At 39.0% G+C, this 16767-nt stretch overlaps 1 protein-coding gene across 2 annotated transcripts in view; it reads left to right on the forward strand.

The window, feature by feature from the left end:
* LOC128643701 (lysosomal acid glucosylceramidase) overlaps positions 1-16767 on the forward strand; it is a 160068-nt gene that overhangs the window by 29856 nt on the left and 113445 nt on the right. For both annotated transcript variants that reach the window (XM_053696530.1, XM_053696529.1), the window contains exons 2-3: positions 5779-5868; positions 5958-6152. In XM_053696530.1, coding sequence (XP_053552505.1) covers positions 5790-5868; positions 5958-6152 — 274 coding nt within the window. In that variant the 5' untranslated portion in view covers positions 5779-5789. The remainder of the gene's footprint in view (positions 1-5778; positions 5869-5957; positions 6153-16767) is intronic.

The following is a 16767-nucleotide window of genomic DNA, read 5'->3' on the forward strand; positions in this document are numbered from 1 at the left end:
GGCTAGTGTATTCAGTGTCCACTACAGTCCTGAAGGACTCATCTGATCTCTGCTGTAAGGACAGCACCCCAAAAAGCCCTTTTTAGGGCTAGAACATCAGTCTGCTTTTTTTTTTTTTTCCTGTGTAATCTAATTGCAGTTGCCTGCCTGCCAGCGTGTGTGTCAGGCTCACAGCGTATACTGTGCCCACTTGCCCAGTGCCACCACTCATATCTGGTGTAACAGTAGTGTAGATTTAAAAAAAACACTTTTTTGACTGTGAAATAATAGCAGACAGCTGCCAGTACCCAAGGTGGCCACCAATAAGGCAGATGGGGAGGGTTAGAGAGCAGTTTTGGGGGGGGGGGGGGGGGATCAGGGAGGTTGGGGGCTAAGGGGGGGGATGCTACACCACAGCATATGTAAGATGGCGGGGACAATTGTGTGGTGGGGGAGGGAAGGGAGCTGTTTGGGAGGGATCAGGGGGTCTGATGTGTCAGGTGGGAGGCTGATCTATACATTAAAGCTAAAATTAACCCTGCAAGCTCCCTACAAACTACCTAATTAACCCCTTCACTGCTAGCCATAATACATGTGTGATGCGCAGCAGCATTTAGCGGCCTTCTAATTACCAGAAAGCAAAGCCAAAGTCATATATGTCTGCTATTTCTGAACAAAGGGGATCCCAGAGAAGCATTTACAACCATTTGTGCCATAATTGCACAAGCTGTTTGTAAATGATTTCAGTGAGAAACCTAAAATTGTGAAAAATGTTACGTTTTTTTTTAATTTGATCGCATTTGGTGGTGAAATGGTGGCATGAAATATACCAAAATGGGCCTAGATCAATACTTTGGGATGTCTTCTAAAAAAATATATATACATGTCAAGGGATATTCAGGTATTCCTGACAGATATCAGGGTTCCAATGTAACTAGGGCTCATTTTGAAAAAAAAAGTGGTTTTGAAATAGCAAAGTGCTTCTTGTATTTATTTCCCTAAAACTTGCAAAAAAAGAACATGTTAACATTGGGTATTTCTAAACTCAGGACAAAATTTAGAAACTATTTAGCATGGTTGTTTTTTGGTGGTTGTAGATGTGTAACAGATTTTTCAGGGCCTGCCAGGGCACAGTGTCACACCAGTGCAACTCATATCTGGTGTAACAGTAGTGTACATTAAAAAAAAATAAATACAATTTTGACTGCAATAGATTGAATAGCAGTTAGTTGTCTGCAAGCGTGTGTCAGGCCTACAGCGTCTACTCTGCCAACTTCTGCCAGTGCACAGTGCCACTCATATCTGTTGTCACAGTAGCTTGCACGCATAGTACCACTAATGGAAACAAAATGACAAGCAGAGGCAGGCCATCCCACAGGGGCCGTCGTGGTGCTGTGATTCCCTTTGGCCCTAGAATAATGCCCAGTGTTCAGAGGCCACGTATTATATATATATATATATATATATATATATATATATATATATATTTATTTTATATATATATATATATATATATATATATATATATATATATATAATTTCTTTATCTGAGATTTAGTTTTTTTCATGTCGGTAGGTAATTTGAATTCGGATGTCCTATGTGTATTTAGTTGGTTCAGTACATGTTTGACTCAGCAGGCACCAATTTGCTTCGAAGGGTGAATGGTCCCTTTCCCACAAAACTTGTCACTTGTGTCAGACTTCTAGACTCCTTTTGTAAGAAGTAGGACATTTTATTACACATTTCCAGGTAGTGACCATAAGGTCTTTTGAAGTGATCTTTCTAAGATAACTTGAAAACCATTCCTTTGATGAATGGCAGAGGGGATTGATCTGTTACAGTGATGTCTGGAGTTTTACAAATAAATTGAATTATTTGGTGTATATATATATATATATATATATATATATATATATATATATATATATATATATATATATATATATATATATATATATATATATATATATATATATATATAAATATATATATATATATAAATATATATATATATATATATAAATATATATATATAAATATTTAATAACATTCACAGATCTTCTGACAAAGGGATACTGAACCCAATTTTCATGATTCAGATAGAACATGCAATTTTAAGCACATTTTTAATTTATTCTTATCAATTTTTCTTCATTGTTTTGCTATCTTTATTTGAAAAAATGCATCTTAGCTAAGGAGCCAGCCAATTTTTGGTTCAGACCCTGGACAACACTTGTTTATTGGTGGGTGAATGTATCCACCAATCAGCAAGAACAACCAAGGTTGTTCACCAAAAATGGTCCGGCTTCTAAACTTATATTCTTGCTTTTCAAATAAAGATATGAGAAGAATGAAGAAAATTTGATAATTGCATGCTCTATCTGAATTACGAAAGAAAAAATGTGGGCTCAGTGTCCCTTTAATAAATGTATGTGTGGGTTTCTCACTGAAAATGGCCAACAGTAGGGCCTAAATGGGAACTGCATCTAAAAACTGCAAAACAGCTCAGCACAGGGGTGGAAATGGCTCAACAAATAAAGGGTAATTTAACACACTATTAGTTGTTCCCACTTTGTGTACCATAAAGATAAAACAAAACAAAAACATAGCATTTAAAGTGATAGTAAACATAATCTAATAAAAGTATATCGTTTTTAAATAATTTTAGTAAGTATGGTATGTACTTGCTTTTGTTTTTCTTTAAATATGTTTTATAAAAGGTTATATTAATGTATATTTTCTTTACATAAATCCACACTTAACCACCACTGAGCTAAGTATTTTTTTTAATATGAAAAGAGTATAATTAGTTGTTTAGAATACAGTAACTGTGTTCTTCCCAGGACCATTTTAATGGATACACCACCTGCCTGATTTTACTGACCACCGATCTAAAGTGTAAGCGACAGTTTAAACTGAAATTAGCTAGTTTAACCCCTTAATGACCACAGCACTTTTCCATTTTCTGTCCGTTTGGGACCAAGGCTATTTTTACATTTTTGCGGTGTTTGTGTTTAGCTGTAATTTTCCTCTTACTCATTTACTGTACCCACACATATTATATACCGTTTTTCTCGCCATTAAATGGACTTTCTAAAGATACCATTATTTTCATCATATCTTATAATTTACTATAAAAAAATTATAAAATATGAGGAAAAATTGAAAAAACCCCACTTTTTCTAACTTTGACCCCCCAAAATCTGTTACATATCTACAACCACCAAAAAACACTCATGCTAAATAGTTTCTAAATTTTGTCCTGAGTTTAGAAATACCCAATGTTTACATGTTCTTTGCTTTTTTTGCAAGTTATAGGGCAATAAATACAAGTAGCACTTTGCTATTTCTAAACCATTTTTTTTTCAATATTAGCGCTAGTTACATTAGAACACTGATATCTTTCAGGAATCTCTGAATATCCCTTGACATGTATATATTTTTTTTTAGTAGACAACCCAAAGTATTGATCTAGGCCCATTTTGGTATATTTCATGCCACCATTTCACCGCCAAATGCGATCAAATAAAAAAAATCGTTCACTTTTTCACAAATTTTTTCACAAACTTTAGGTTTCTCACTGAAATTATTTACAAACAGCTCGTGCAATTATGGCACAAATGGTTGTAAATTCTTCTCTGGGATCCCCTTTGTTCAGAAATAGCATACATGTATGGCTTTGGTGTTGCTTTTTGGTAATTAGAATGCCACTAAATGCCACTGTGCACCACACGTGTATTATGCCCAGCAGTGAAGGGGTTAATTAGGGAGCATGTAGGGAGCTTTTTGGGGTAATTTTAGCTTTAGTGTAGTGTAGTAGACAACCCCAAGTATTGATCTAGGCCCATTTTGGTATATTTCATGCCACCATTTCACCGCCTAATGCGATCAAATTAAAAAAAACGTGACATTTTTCACAATTTTAGGTTTCTCACTGAAATCATTTACAAACAGCTTGTGCAGTTATGGCACAAATGGTTGTAAATGCTTCTCTGGGATCCCCTTTGTTCAGAAATAGCAGACATATATGGCTTTGGCGTTGCTTTTTGGTATTTTGAAGGCCGCTAAATGCCGTTGCGAATCACACGTGTTTTATGGCTAGCAGTGAAGGGGTTAATTAGGTAGCTTGTAGGGAGCTTGCAGGGTTAATATTAGATTTAGTGTAGAGCTCAGCCTCCCACCTGAAACATCAGACCCCCTGATCCCTCCCAAACAGCTCTCTTCCCTCCCCTACCCCACAATTGTCCCCGCCATCTTAAGTACTGGCAGAAAGTCTGCCAGTACTAAAATAAAAGCTATATTTGGTTTTTTTGGTGTTTTTTTTAATAGCATATTTACATATGCTGCTATGTACTATCCCCCCTTAGCCCCCAACCTCACTGATCCCCCCCAAACAGCTCTATAACCCTCCCACTCTAACTTAATGGGCGCCATCTTGGGTACTGGCAGCTGTCTGCCAGTACCCAGTTTAGAAGAAAAAATGTTTGTTTGCCATTTTTTAAACTTTTCTGTAGTGTAGCTTCCCCCCACACAAAACCAACCCCCCACCCCTCTCACGATCTCTTTTTGTGCTTTTTTTGTGTGCTTAGGCTACATTTAACATTTTACTTTATAACCATTTTCCGTAGTGTAGCGGTTCCCACCCGCTCCCGCCCCGTGCACGCGCCCGCCCGCCAACCTCCGTGCCCGTGCGCGCCCCCGATCCCGCCCCCCTTGACGTCACACGGCACACCACCCGCCCACCCGCCTCCCAAGTCGGCTCCCACCCACCAACGATACCGGCCATCGATGTCCGGTGCAGAGAGGGCCACAGAGTGGCTCTCTCTGCACCGGAAGGCCATGTAAGGTTATTGCAGGATGCCTCCATATCGAGGCATCACTGCAATAACCGGAAAGCAGCTGGAAGCGAGCAGGATCGCTTCCAGCTGCTTTCCACACCGAGGACGTGCAGGGTACGTCCTCAGGCGTTAACTGCCTTTTTTTTGAGGACGTACCCTGCACGTCCTCGGTCATTAAGGGGTTAAATTTCTTTCAATGTTTGTTGCACACATTTATTATTAAATCAATGTATTTATGTTATGCAATTGTGTGTTTTAGATAATTTAAATTACATTTATAAATAACAGAAAATGTTATTACACTACCCCACCCGTCTACTTTATAATACCACTGAGCTGGAAAAACTTTCTGTGAAGAATATGGGCTGCTAAATAGAACTGATCTTTATTGAATACAGTGACAGGTTTGCATATAACCATTGAAGATGCATATAAAAAAACAAAACAATTGTGCATTATAATGGACATTGTAATGCACAAATTTCATAGCCAGACTAGAGATCTTTGGAGAATCAGGCCTCATTTCTGAAGAAGGGGCAGTTGTTTCACAAACCATCTCAATAAAGTTTGCTAAAAAAAAGTTTTCATGCCCAGGTATTATAAACAATACTTTATACACATCATCTGCTTTGTCCTAAGTGGGACCAGGGGACTCGTTCAGCACTTTACAGGGGCAGCGCAATATCCTGGATAGTAGTATTTTTAAAGTGAAATTAATCTTATGATGCCTATATATATCTGCATGTTCTCATGTGTATTTTTAATCTGCTGAATTTTAATTTAGGAGATAACGGCCTCTGGTTGGTTTTAGACTGTAGTGTGCATATCTACTACAACTGTACTATAAAGAATTTTAGAGTATAAAAATTACCCTTTTTATTTATCTCAACCATAAACATTCAATATACACAATGCTAATTGTTTCTGTTCTCATGTTTCTACTTTGTATTTTTATTCTAGGTAGGGAACGGATGTTATTGCTCCCATCAGCCATGATTTACCAATATGCTACTGTTTTGTATATTTTTCATTTGATTCCTGCTTTATTAGGTGAGTGATTTGGTACCTGTAGAAGTCCATTCGCATTTGCCGTTCATGCTAAGCGATTCTGCCTTTCATATCTTTTGTTTGTTTGCCAGGTGCTCGGCCATGTGTCCCTTTAAGTTTTGGGCACAGCTCTGTGGTCTGCGTGTGCAACTCCACATACTGTGACTCTTTAGATCCTGTTGTTCTTCCTTCTGATGGCAACTTCATCCGGTATGAAAGTAGCCAGTCAGGAAAGCGTCTGGAGCCCAGCACTGGGGCCTTCAAAAAGGAACAGCCAACTAAATCAGGTAATTTTTTAGTGTAGAGATCACTGATAAGCAAACCTACCTTGAAAACAAGGGGTTAAATATCTTGGTTAGATGCATAGGGAGCTCCAAGCCTAATGAATATGGTCAGTGTAAACTTACTTATTTCTTAGGATAGCGTTGTATGTGTCCCAGGCATTTTTTTAAACATTTTACAAGTTTATTAAACTAATCAACCATTCTATAAAAAGCTTCCTCACATTTCTCCTGTACCTGCTACATTCTAACTTAAGATGGTGACTCCTTGTTTTGGTATTACTTTTTTTGTGGAAAATGCTTTCAGCTTCCACTTTATTAAGTCCTTTCATTTATTTGAAACTTTCTGTCATGTCACCTCTTTCCCTTCTCTACTCTAAACTATACATATTTTAGATCATAGAACCTTTCTTCGCACGTTTTTAAGTTTTAGACCATGTACCATTTAAGATAAGCCCTAACTAGGGATCTCCGTAGATTTGGCAGCGCTTTATCTTACAGGGGGATGCATGCTGTTACGTTGGTCTTCTTTCTTTTGCTTGTTACTCAGTTCACTTATTCGTTTACACCAGCTCAAAAAACAATGAGCTCAACATAGCGCAGTAACCTCTTCACTCAACAAGGCACTAAATGGAAAATAATCACGAAATAGAGGTGATAAAACAACTTTTCTTTATTCAAGTCAACACAAGGAAATATCCAACTTTTTACAGCTTCTAAAAATGTATTAAAAAGCTCTACGCAATTAAGCTGTTCAACCACCTTTTTCAAAATCCAAGAAAATTGTCAAAGAAACAGTGAGCTATGGTAATTCCTTGCCTAGAACACATTTATATAGTCGACAAGCCCTGCCCACCTATTACCATTCTCACCTAACAGGTGTCTGGTAGTGGTTTACATCAGGACTATTCTAATATTCACCATGAAGATAATTTATGTTAAAAATGTAAACGTGCTATTCGGAACATTGTTCAAAATTATAATATCCCTTTTATCCAATTGTTATCTTCATAGTGAATAATTTACAGTCTATACACACAATATTAGCATTTCATTCTAAAAACATTTTAATTTTTAACTTTATTACCATCATATAGTTCAATATCTGATTTCACATTAAATATTTTGTTAAAGCGTGACATGAATCAACCAATCTCCTCTTTTCTATTGCCTTAAATAAGTAGTTCACATTTCAGGTCTCAATCAAGTATTCTTTAGAAACCACTGATGCAACATAATGAAAGAATCACATGACCAAAAACAACCTATCATAAAAGGAACATTGCTTACTTACTAACATTATATTAAAGTTCCACTGAAAAATTACATAAATCGTGATCTCCCTTGTTTTGGCCACTTATTTTAAACCATCCAGTAGTGTACAATAATACAAATATATTTCCAACTAAAATTGCTTATGTGTCCATGATCGCTGTGTTTGTATTTTCTTCCCAATTATTTTCCAAAGAAGTCTTCATGTGCTTTTTACGTCTCCAAAATAATGTCATTGCTTTCCATGTTCATTAGTGTCCATAAATGTCCCTTTTGCATTTCCATTCATAGCCATAAACTGCAATATTTTCCTCTCTAGTGATAGCTATCCAAAATGTGAAACATATAAACAAATTAACTTATATAAAACTAAACATATTACAAAAACTAATCATAATTAAAGAAATGCTGCCACCTTCATTGTCTTTATTTAGACTATATTCACCATAAGTTTTAAAACTCCACCATATTTCTCTTTTAAAGGGACAGTCAACACCATTAATGTTATAGTTTAAAAAGATAGATAATGCCTTTACTACCCATTCCCTAGCTTTGCACAACCAACATTGTTATATTAAAACACTTTTATAACCTTTAAACTTCTAAATCTCTGCCTGTTTCTAAGTCACTATAGACAGCCTCTATATTTTTTATTCACTTTTCACAACAGGGGAGTGCTAGTTCATGTGAGCCATATAGATAACACTGTGCTCACACCCGTGGGTTGTGGCTAATTGGATAAAATGCAAGTCAATAGATAATAAATAAAAAGTCGTGATCAGGGGGGCTGTCAGAAAAGGCTTAGATACAAGGTTATCACAGAGGTAAAACGTGTATTAATATAACCATGTTGACTGTGCAAAACTGGGAATGGGTAATAAAGGAATTATCCATCTATATTATCTATCTAGCCACACAGTCAGAGGAAATTCCAGCACTCTGTCTCGGATCCAAAAAGAGGTTTAAAACAAAGCTATTTTATTTCATGGTAAAAACAGAAAAACAAGGTAACCAGGTGTGAAGAGAACAGAGTCAAACGTGTTTAGTCATCAACAACATGCACTTTCTAAATGACTCCTATATTATATTATCTATCAACCTTTACATAGGCCCCATGTTACGTGATTCACCTGCCATTTAAAATAAATACATTTCTAGTTAGATATGAGTGCCAATATATTTTTAAATGAATTTGGTTTGCTGGGAATAATGTCTTTAAATGCCTCATCCCTTTCCAAAATATGCCAGTGTCTTTTTATGATATTATTATTATTTATTTTAAATCCCTATCATAAATAGTCACAATGGGGGGTGGGAAGTCACTGTTATCCTTACATTTTATTTTTTTATTGTTATCATTTTCTCCCAATAATTGGCTTCTATCCATTTGATATATTAAAATTCTATCTTCCTCTGTTTTGTCCCACTGATAACCTTTTATCTATGTATCCTCTCTGGATCATCTTCGATTGAATTGTATAATCTTCTTGACTACTACAATTTCTTGTAATTCTACAAAATTGACTTTTTGGAATGATTTTAACCACATAGGATTTTGATAGCTATTCATGTCAATGTAAGTATTAGCATCACAGGTCTTAAAATGTGTTTTAGTTATTACACTATTTTCATTTATTTGGATATCCGAATCCAAAAAAGTGATTTCGCCATCATTAACCACCGGTGTAAATTTGATAGAAAGGGGGTTATCATTTAAATAAGCAACACATTTATTTATCATATCCCTGTCTCCCTTCTAAGTGCAAATAATATTGTCTATGATTCTGTACCAGGACAAGGATTGTTATTCTACACAAAATGGGATTATAAAAAATACATAAAGATGTTTGCATAATTTGGTGCAAACTTGGTGTCCATCGCAGTTCAACAGACCTGCAGTTAGTAATCATTATTAAACCAAAAAAAAAAATGGGTCAAGATAAATTCTGTTTCTCCTGTTAAGTGTGGTCAGTCCACGGGTCATTATTACTTCTGGGATATTAACTCCTCCCCAACAGGAAGTGCAAGAGGATTCACCCAGCAGAGCTGCTATATAGCTCCTCCCCTCTACGTCACCTCCAGTCATTCTCTTGCACCCAACGAATAGATAGGATGTGTGAGAGGACTGTGGTGATTATACTTAGTTTTATACCTTCAATCAAAAGTTTGTTATTTTATAATAGCACCGGAGTGTGTTATTCCTTCTCTGGTAGAATTTGAAGAAGAATCTACCTGAGTTTTTTCTATGATTTTAGCCGGAGTAGTTAAGATCATATTGCTGTTTCTCGGCCATCTGAGGAGAGGTAAACTTCAGATCAGGGGACAGCGGGCAGATTAATCTGCAAGAGGTATGTAGCAGCTTATTATTTTCTGACAATGGAATTGATGAGAAAATTCTGCCATACCGATATAATGTAAACTCAGCCTTAAATGCAGTAGCAGCAACTGGTATCAGGCTGTCATGTATGTATATTTTACACTTCAGTATTCTGGGGAATGGCACTTCACTGGAATTATACTGTATGCATAAGGCTTTAGCCTAATTTGCAGGGACTAGCAACAGGCTTTTTAATAACACTTAATTTATTTATGTTAAACGTTTTTTGCTGGCATGTAAAATCGTTTAATTTTCTGAGGTACTGGGTGAAAAAATGTTTTGGGCACTATTTTTTCCACTTGGCAGTCGTTTTTATTTAATTTATGACAGTTTACTGATCTCTCTCACTGTTGTGTATGAGAGGGAGGGGCCTTTTTTGGCGCTTTTGCTACGCATCAAAAAATTCAGTCATCTGCATGATCCGGTTCATCTCTACAGAACTCAGGGGTCTTCAAAACTTGTTTTGAGGGAGGTAATCACTCACAGCAGAGCTGTGAGATTGTAGTTGACTGTGATAAAAAAAACAACAAAAAAAAACAAAAAACGTTTATTTCTGTATTTTTTTTCTGCTATCAGGGTTAATTATCCTTTGCTAATGGGAGCAATCCTTTGCTAAAAGTGTGTTTTTTACAAAGATTTGATGCTATAACTTTTCAGTTTATCAATTTTCAACTGTCATAACTTTTTCTGTGCTTCTTATAGGCACAGTACGTTTTGCATATTATAGTAAATTACTTGAAAAGTATTTCCAAGTTGCTAGTTTATTTGCTAGTGTGTTAAACATGTCTGATTCAGAGGAAGATATCTGTGCTATATGTGCTAAAGCCAAAGTGGAGCCCAATAGAAATTTATGTACTAACTGCATTGATGCTACTTTAAATAAAAGTCAATCTGTACAAATTGAACATATTTCACCAAACAACGAGGGGAGAGTTATGCCGACTAACTCGCCTCACGTGTCAGTACCTGCATCTCCCGCTCGGGAGGTGCGTGATATTGTAGCGCCGAGTACATCTGGGCGGCCATTACAAATCACATTACAGGATATGGCTACTGTTATGACTGAAGTTTTGGCTAAATTACCAGAACTAAGAGGTAAGCGTGATCACTTTGGGGTGAGAACAGAGTGCGCTGATAATATTAGGGCCATGTCAGATACTGCGTCACAATTTGCAGAACATGAGGACGGAGAGCTTCATTCTGCGGGTGACGGTTCTGATCCAAACAGACTGGATTCAGATATTTCACATTTTAAATTTAAGCTGGAAAACCTCCGTGTATTACTAGGGGAGGTGTTAGCGGCTCTGAATGATTGTAACACAGTTGCAATACCAGAGAAATTGTGTAGGTTGGATAAATATTTTGCGGTACCGTCCAGTACTGACGTTTTCCTATACCTAAGAGACTTACTGAAATTGTTACTAAGGAGTGGGATAGACCCGGTGTGCCGTTCTCACCCCCTCCAATATTTAGAAAGATGTTTCCAATAGACGCCACCACACGGGACTTATGGCAAACGGTCCCTAAGGTGGAGGGAGCAGTTTCTACTTTAGCTAAGCGTACCACTATCCCGGTGGAGGATAGCTGTGCCTTTTCAGATCCAATGGATAAAAAGTTAGAGGGTTACCTTAAGAAAATGTTTGTTCAACAAGGTTTTATATTGCAACCTCTTGCATGCATTGCGCCTGTCACGGCTGCAGCAGCATTTTGGTTTGAGTCTCTGGAAGAGACACTTGAATCAGCTCCATTAGATGAGATTACACACAAGCTTAAAGCCCTTAAGTTAGCTAACTCATTTATTTCGGATGCCGTAGTACATTTAACTAAACTTACGGCTAAGAATTCCGGATTCGCCATTCAGGCGCGCAGAGCACTGTGGCTAAAATCCTGGTCAGCTGATGTTACTTCTAAATCTAAATTGCTTAATATTCCTTTCAAAGGGCAGACCTTATTCGGGCCCGGGTTGAAAGAAATTATCGCTGACATTACAGGGGGTAAAGGCCATGCCCTGCCTCAAGACAGAGCCAAACCTAAGGCTAGACAGTCTAATTTTCGTTCCTTTCGTAATTTCAAAGCAGGAGCAGCATCAACTTCCTCTGCACCAAAACAGGAAGTACGCTACAGACAAGGCTGGAGACCTAACCAGTCCTGGAACAAGGGCAAGCAGGCCAGGAAACCTGCTGCTGCCCCTAAGACAGCATGAATCGAGGGCCCCCGATCCGGGAACGGATCTAGTGGGGGGCAGACTTTCTCTCTTCGCCCAGGCTTGGGCAAGAGATGTCCAGGATCCCTGGGCGTTAGAGATCATATCTCAGGGATACCTTCTGGACTTCAAATCCTCTCCCCCAAGAGGGAGATTTCATCTGTCAAGGTTGTCAACAAACCAAATAAAGAAAGAGGCGTTTCTACGCTGCGTACAAGATCTTTTATTAATGGGAGTGATCCATCCGGTTCCGCGGTCGGAACAAGGACAAGGGTTTTACTCAAATCTGTTTGTGGTTCCCAAAAAAGAGGGAACTTTCAGGCCAATCTTGGATTTAAAGATCCTAAACAAATTCCTAAGAGTTCCATCGTTCAAAATGGAAACTATTCTGACAATTTTACCCATGATCCAAAAGGGTCAGTACATGACCACAGTGGATTTAAAGGATGCTTACCTTCACATACCGATTCACAAAGATCATTACCGGTATCTAAGGTTTGCCTTTCTAGACAGGCATTACCAGTTTGTAGCTCTTCCATTCGGATTGGCTACGGCTCCAAGAATCTTCACAAAGGTTCTGGGTGCTCTTCTGGCGGTACTAAGACCGCGAGGAATTTCGGTAGCTCCGTACCTAGACGACATTCTGATACAAGCTTCAAGCTTTCAAACTGCCAAGTCTCATACAGAGTTAGTACTGGCATTTCTAAGGTCGCATGGATGGAAGGTGAACGAAAAGAAGAGTTCTCTCTTTCCACTCACAAGAGTTCCCTTCTTGGGGACTCTGATAGATTCTGTAGAAATGAAGATTTACCTGACAGAAGACAGGTTAACAAAGCTTCAAAATGCATGCCGTGTCCTTCATTCCATTCAACACCCGTCAGTAGCTCAATGCATGGAGGTGATCGGCTTAATGGTAGCGGCAATGGACATAGTACCCTTTGCACGCCTACATCTCAGACCGCTGCAATTGTGCATGCTAAGTCAGTGGAATGGGGATTACTCAGACTTGTACCCTACTCTGAATCTGGATCAAGAGACCAGAAATTCTTTTCTATGGTGGCTTTCTCGGTCACATCTGTCCAGGGGGATGCCATTCAGCAGGCCGGACTGGACAATTGTAACAACAGACGCCAGCCTATTAGGTTGGGGCGCTGTCTGGAATTCTCTGAAGACTCAGGGACTATGGAATCAGGAGGAGAGTCTCCTACCAATAAACATTCTGGAATTGAGAGCAGTTCTCAATGCCCTTCTGGCTTGGCCCCAGTTAACAACTCGGGGGTTCATCAGGTTTCAGTCGGACAACATCACGACTGTAGCTTACATCAACCATCAGGGAGGGACAAGAAGCTCCCTAGCAATGATGGAAGTATCAAAGATAATTCGCTGGGCAGAGTCTCACTCTTGCCACCTGTCAGCAATCCACATCCCGGGAGTGGAGAACTGGGAGGCGGATTTCTTAAGTCGTCAGACTTTTCATCCGGGGGAGTGGGAACTTCATCCGGAGGTCTTTGCCCAAATACTTCGACGTTGGGGCAAACCAGAGATAGATCTCATGGCGTCTTGACAGAATGCCAAGCTTCCTCGTTACGGGTCCAGATCCAGGGATCCGGGAGCGGTTCTGATAGATGCTTTGACAGCACCTTGGACCTTCGGGATGGCTTATGTGTTTCCACCCTTCCCGATGCTTCCTCGATTGATTGCCAGAATCAAACAGGAGAGAGCATCAGTGATTCTAATAGCGCCTGCATGGCCACGCAGGACTTGGTATGCAGATCTAGTGGACATGTCATCCTGTCCACCTTGGTCTCTACCTCTGAAACAGGACCTTCTGATCCAGGGTCCCTTCAAACATCAAAATCTAATTTCTCTGAAGCTGACTGCTTGGAAATTGAACGCTTGATTTTATCAAAACGTGGTTTTTCTGAGTCAGTTATTGATACCTTAATACAGGCTAGGAAGCCTGTTACCAGAAAGATTTATCATAAGATATGGCGCAAATACTTATATTGGTGCGAATCCAAGAGTTACTCATGGAGTAAGGTTAGGATTCCGAGGATATTGTCTTTTCTACAAGAAGGTTTAGAAAAGGGTTTATCCGCTAGTTCTTTAAAGGGACAGATTTCAGCTCTGTCCATTCTTTTACACAAACGTCTGTCAGAAGTTCCGGACGTTCAAGCTTTTTGTCAGGCTTTAGCTAGGATCAAGCCTGTGTTTAAAACTGTTGCTCCACCATGGAGTTTGAACTTAGTTCTTAATGTTTTACAGGGTGTTCCGTTTGAACCCCTTCATTCCATTGATATCAAACTGTTATCTTGGAAAGTTCTATTTTTAATGGCGATTTCCTCGGCTCGAAGAGTCTCTGAGTTATCCGCCTTGCATTGTGATTCTCCTTATCTGATTTTTCATTCAGACAAGGTAGTTCTGCGTACTAAACCTGGGTTCCTACCTAAGGTGGTCACTAACAGGAATATCAATCAAGAGATTGTGGTTCCATCTTTGTGTCCTAATCCTTCTTCGAAGAAGGAACGTCTGCTACACAATCTAGATGTAGTCCGTGCCCTGAAATTTTATCTACAGGCAACTAAGGATTTTCGACAAACGTCTTCCCTGTTTGTCGTTTATTCTGGTCAGAGGAGAGGTCAAAAAGCTTCGGCTACCTCTCTCTCTTTTTGGCTTCGTAGCATAATTCGGTTAGCCTATGAGACTGCTGGACAGCAGCCTCCTGAAAGAATTACAGCACATTGTACTAGAGCTGTGGCTTCCACTTGGGCCTTTAAGAATGAGGCTTCTGTTGAACAGATTTGCAAGGCTGCAACTTGGTCTTCTCTTCATACTTTTTCCAAATTTTACAAATTTGACACTTTTGCTTCTTCGGAGGCTGTTTTTGGGAGAAAGGTTCTTCAGGCAGTGGTTCCTTCCGTATAAAGAGCCTGCCTGTCCCTCCCGTCATCTGTGTACTTTAGCTTTGGTATTGGTATCCCAGAAGTAATGATGACCCGTGGACTGACCACACTTAACAGGAGAAAACAAAATTTATGCTTACCTGATAAATTCCTTTCTCCTGTAGTGTGGTAAGTCCACGGCCCGCCCTGTTTTTTATGGCAGGTAAAAATTTTTTTGAATTATACTCCAGTCACCACTACACCCTTTGGCTTCTCCTTTCTCGTTGGTCCTTGGTCGAATGACTGGAGGTGACGTAGAGGGGAGGAGCTATATAGCAGCTCTGCTGGGTGAATCCTCTTGCACTTCCTGTTGGGGAGGAGTTAATATCCCAGAAGTAATGATGACCCGTGGACTGACCACACTACAGGAGAAAGGAATTTATCAGGTAAGCATAAATTTTGTTTTCCAATAAAAATTAAGTAAAGTTCCAATTTTAAATCAGAATCTTGTTTTAATTTCAATCTTATTGCCTCCAAACATTTTTCTATTTTAAGAAACCTTAAATTAAATTTCTTTCAAATATTATTTTAAAATAAAATACCTTTTTTTGAGGGGGTCCCGACAAAAAGATATTTGTGCGACTCTTGTGGAAATATGTCCTTGTTCAGCCCCTAAATAATTTACTAGGTAACTGTACACAATGTTAGTATCAAACGTGCACTTCCTGTTAATTTCATCTTTAACAAACTTTCTATAGTTTATATTAGTAATACATTACAAGGGTGTTCCCCAGGGGGTCAGTCCTTGTGACTTTTTTGTTTAACATGTTCATCAGAGATCTTGGTAGTGAGCTCCAAGGGAAGGTGTACTTGTTTGCTGGTGATACAAAAACCCCAGGGGCTAGTTACAGTCTTAAAGGGTACATTACTGACTGTAACTAAAGAGGAACGGTGCTTGGGAATTATTATTTCATATGATATAAAATTTTGTAGACCATGCAGCAGCGCAGACGGTAAGGCCAGTAGAATAATTGGTTGCATTTGGAGAGTTATTCGTAGCAGAATTAGCAAGGTTCTATGCCCCTTTACAGATCACTAGATAGTACATACAAAAGAATATTAAAAAACTGTTCCTTTTTGTTCCCTCTTTTCAAAAGATCGCTGCCAGACACATTGCTCCTCCACTGTATTCGCAAATATTTGTAGTTTTGGCAGCACTGTATCTCCCAGGGGATACAAGCTGTTACGTTGGTCTTCTCTGTGTTCCTCCTTACGCAGTTCACTTATTTATTCAAACCAGCTCAAAAAACATAGTGTGCAGTAATGTCTTCACGCAACAAGGCTCATAGGGATAGATTTACCATTGTGCGGACGGATATGATCTGCTGTAGCGTTTATGTCCGCCGCACATCGATAAATGCTGTCAGCATACGCTGTCGGCATTTATGATTGCACAAGCAGTTCTGGTGAAATGCTTGTGCAATGCTGCCCTCTGCGGATTCGCGGCCACTAGTAGGGGGTGTCAATCAACCCCATCATATGAGATCGGGCGGATTGATGTCCGCAGTCTCGGACGAGTTAAGGAGCAGCGGTCTTCCTGAAGGCTTGTGCGGAAACAGGGACATTCAGGGACATTCGGCCCTTAATACATCGGCCCCTTTAATGTAAAATACTCATGAAACAGAGATAAAACATTTTCTTTATTCAAGTCAACACCAGGAAATATCCAACTTGTTACAGCTTCTAAAAATGTATTAAAAAGCTCTACACATTTCAGCGGTTCCACAGCAGATAAAACTTTCAAACAAACAATGAGCTGTGGTAAAACCTTGCCTAGAACACATTTATATAGTTGACAGCCCTGCCCACCTATTATTATTCTCACCT

The sequence above is a fragment of the Bombina bombina genome, unplaced genomic scaffold (assembly GCF_027579735.1).
Source record: "Bombina bombina isolate aBomBom1 unplaced genomic scaffold, aBomBom1.pri scaffold_578, whole genome shotgun sequence".
NCBI classification, from domain to species: Eukaryota; Metazoa; Chordata; class Amphibia; order Anura; family Bombinatoridae; genus Bombina; species Bombina bombina.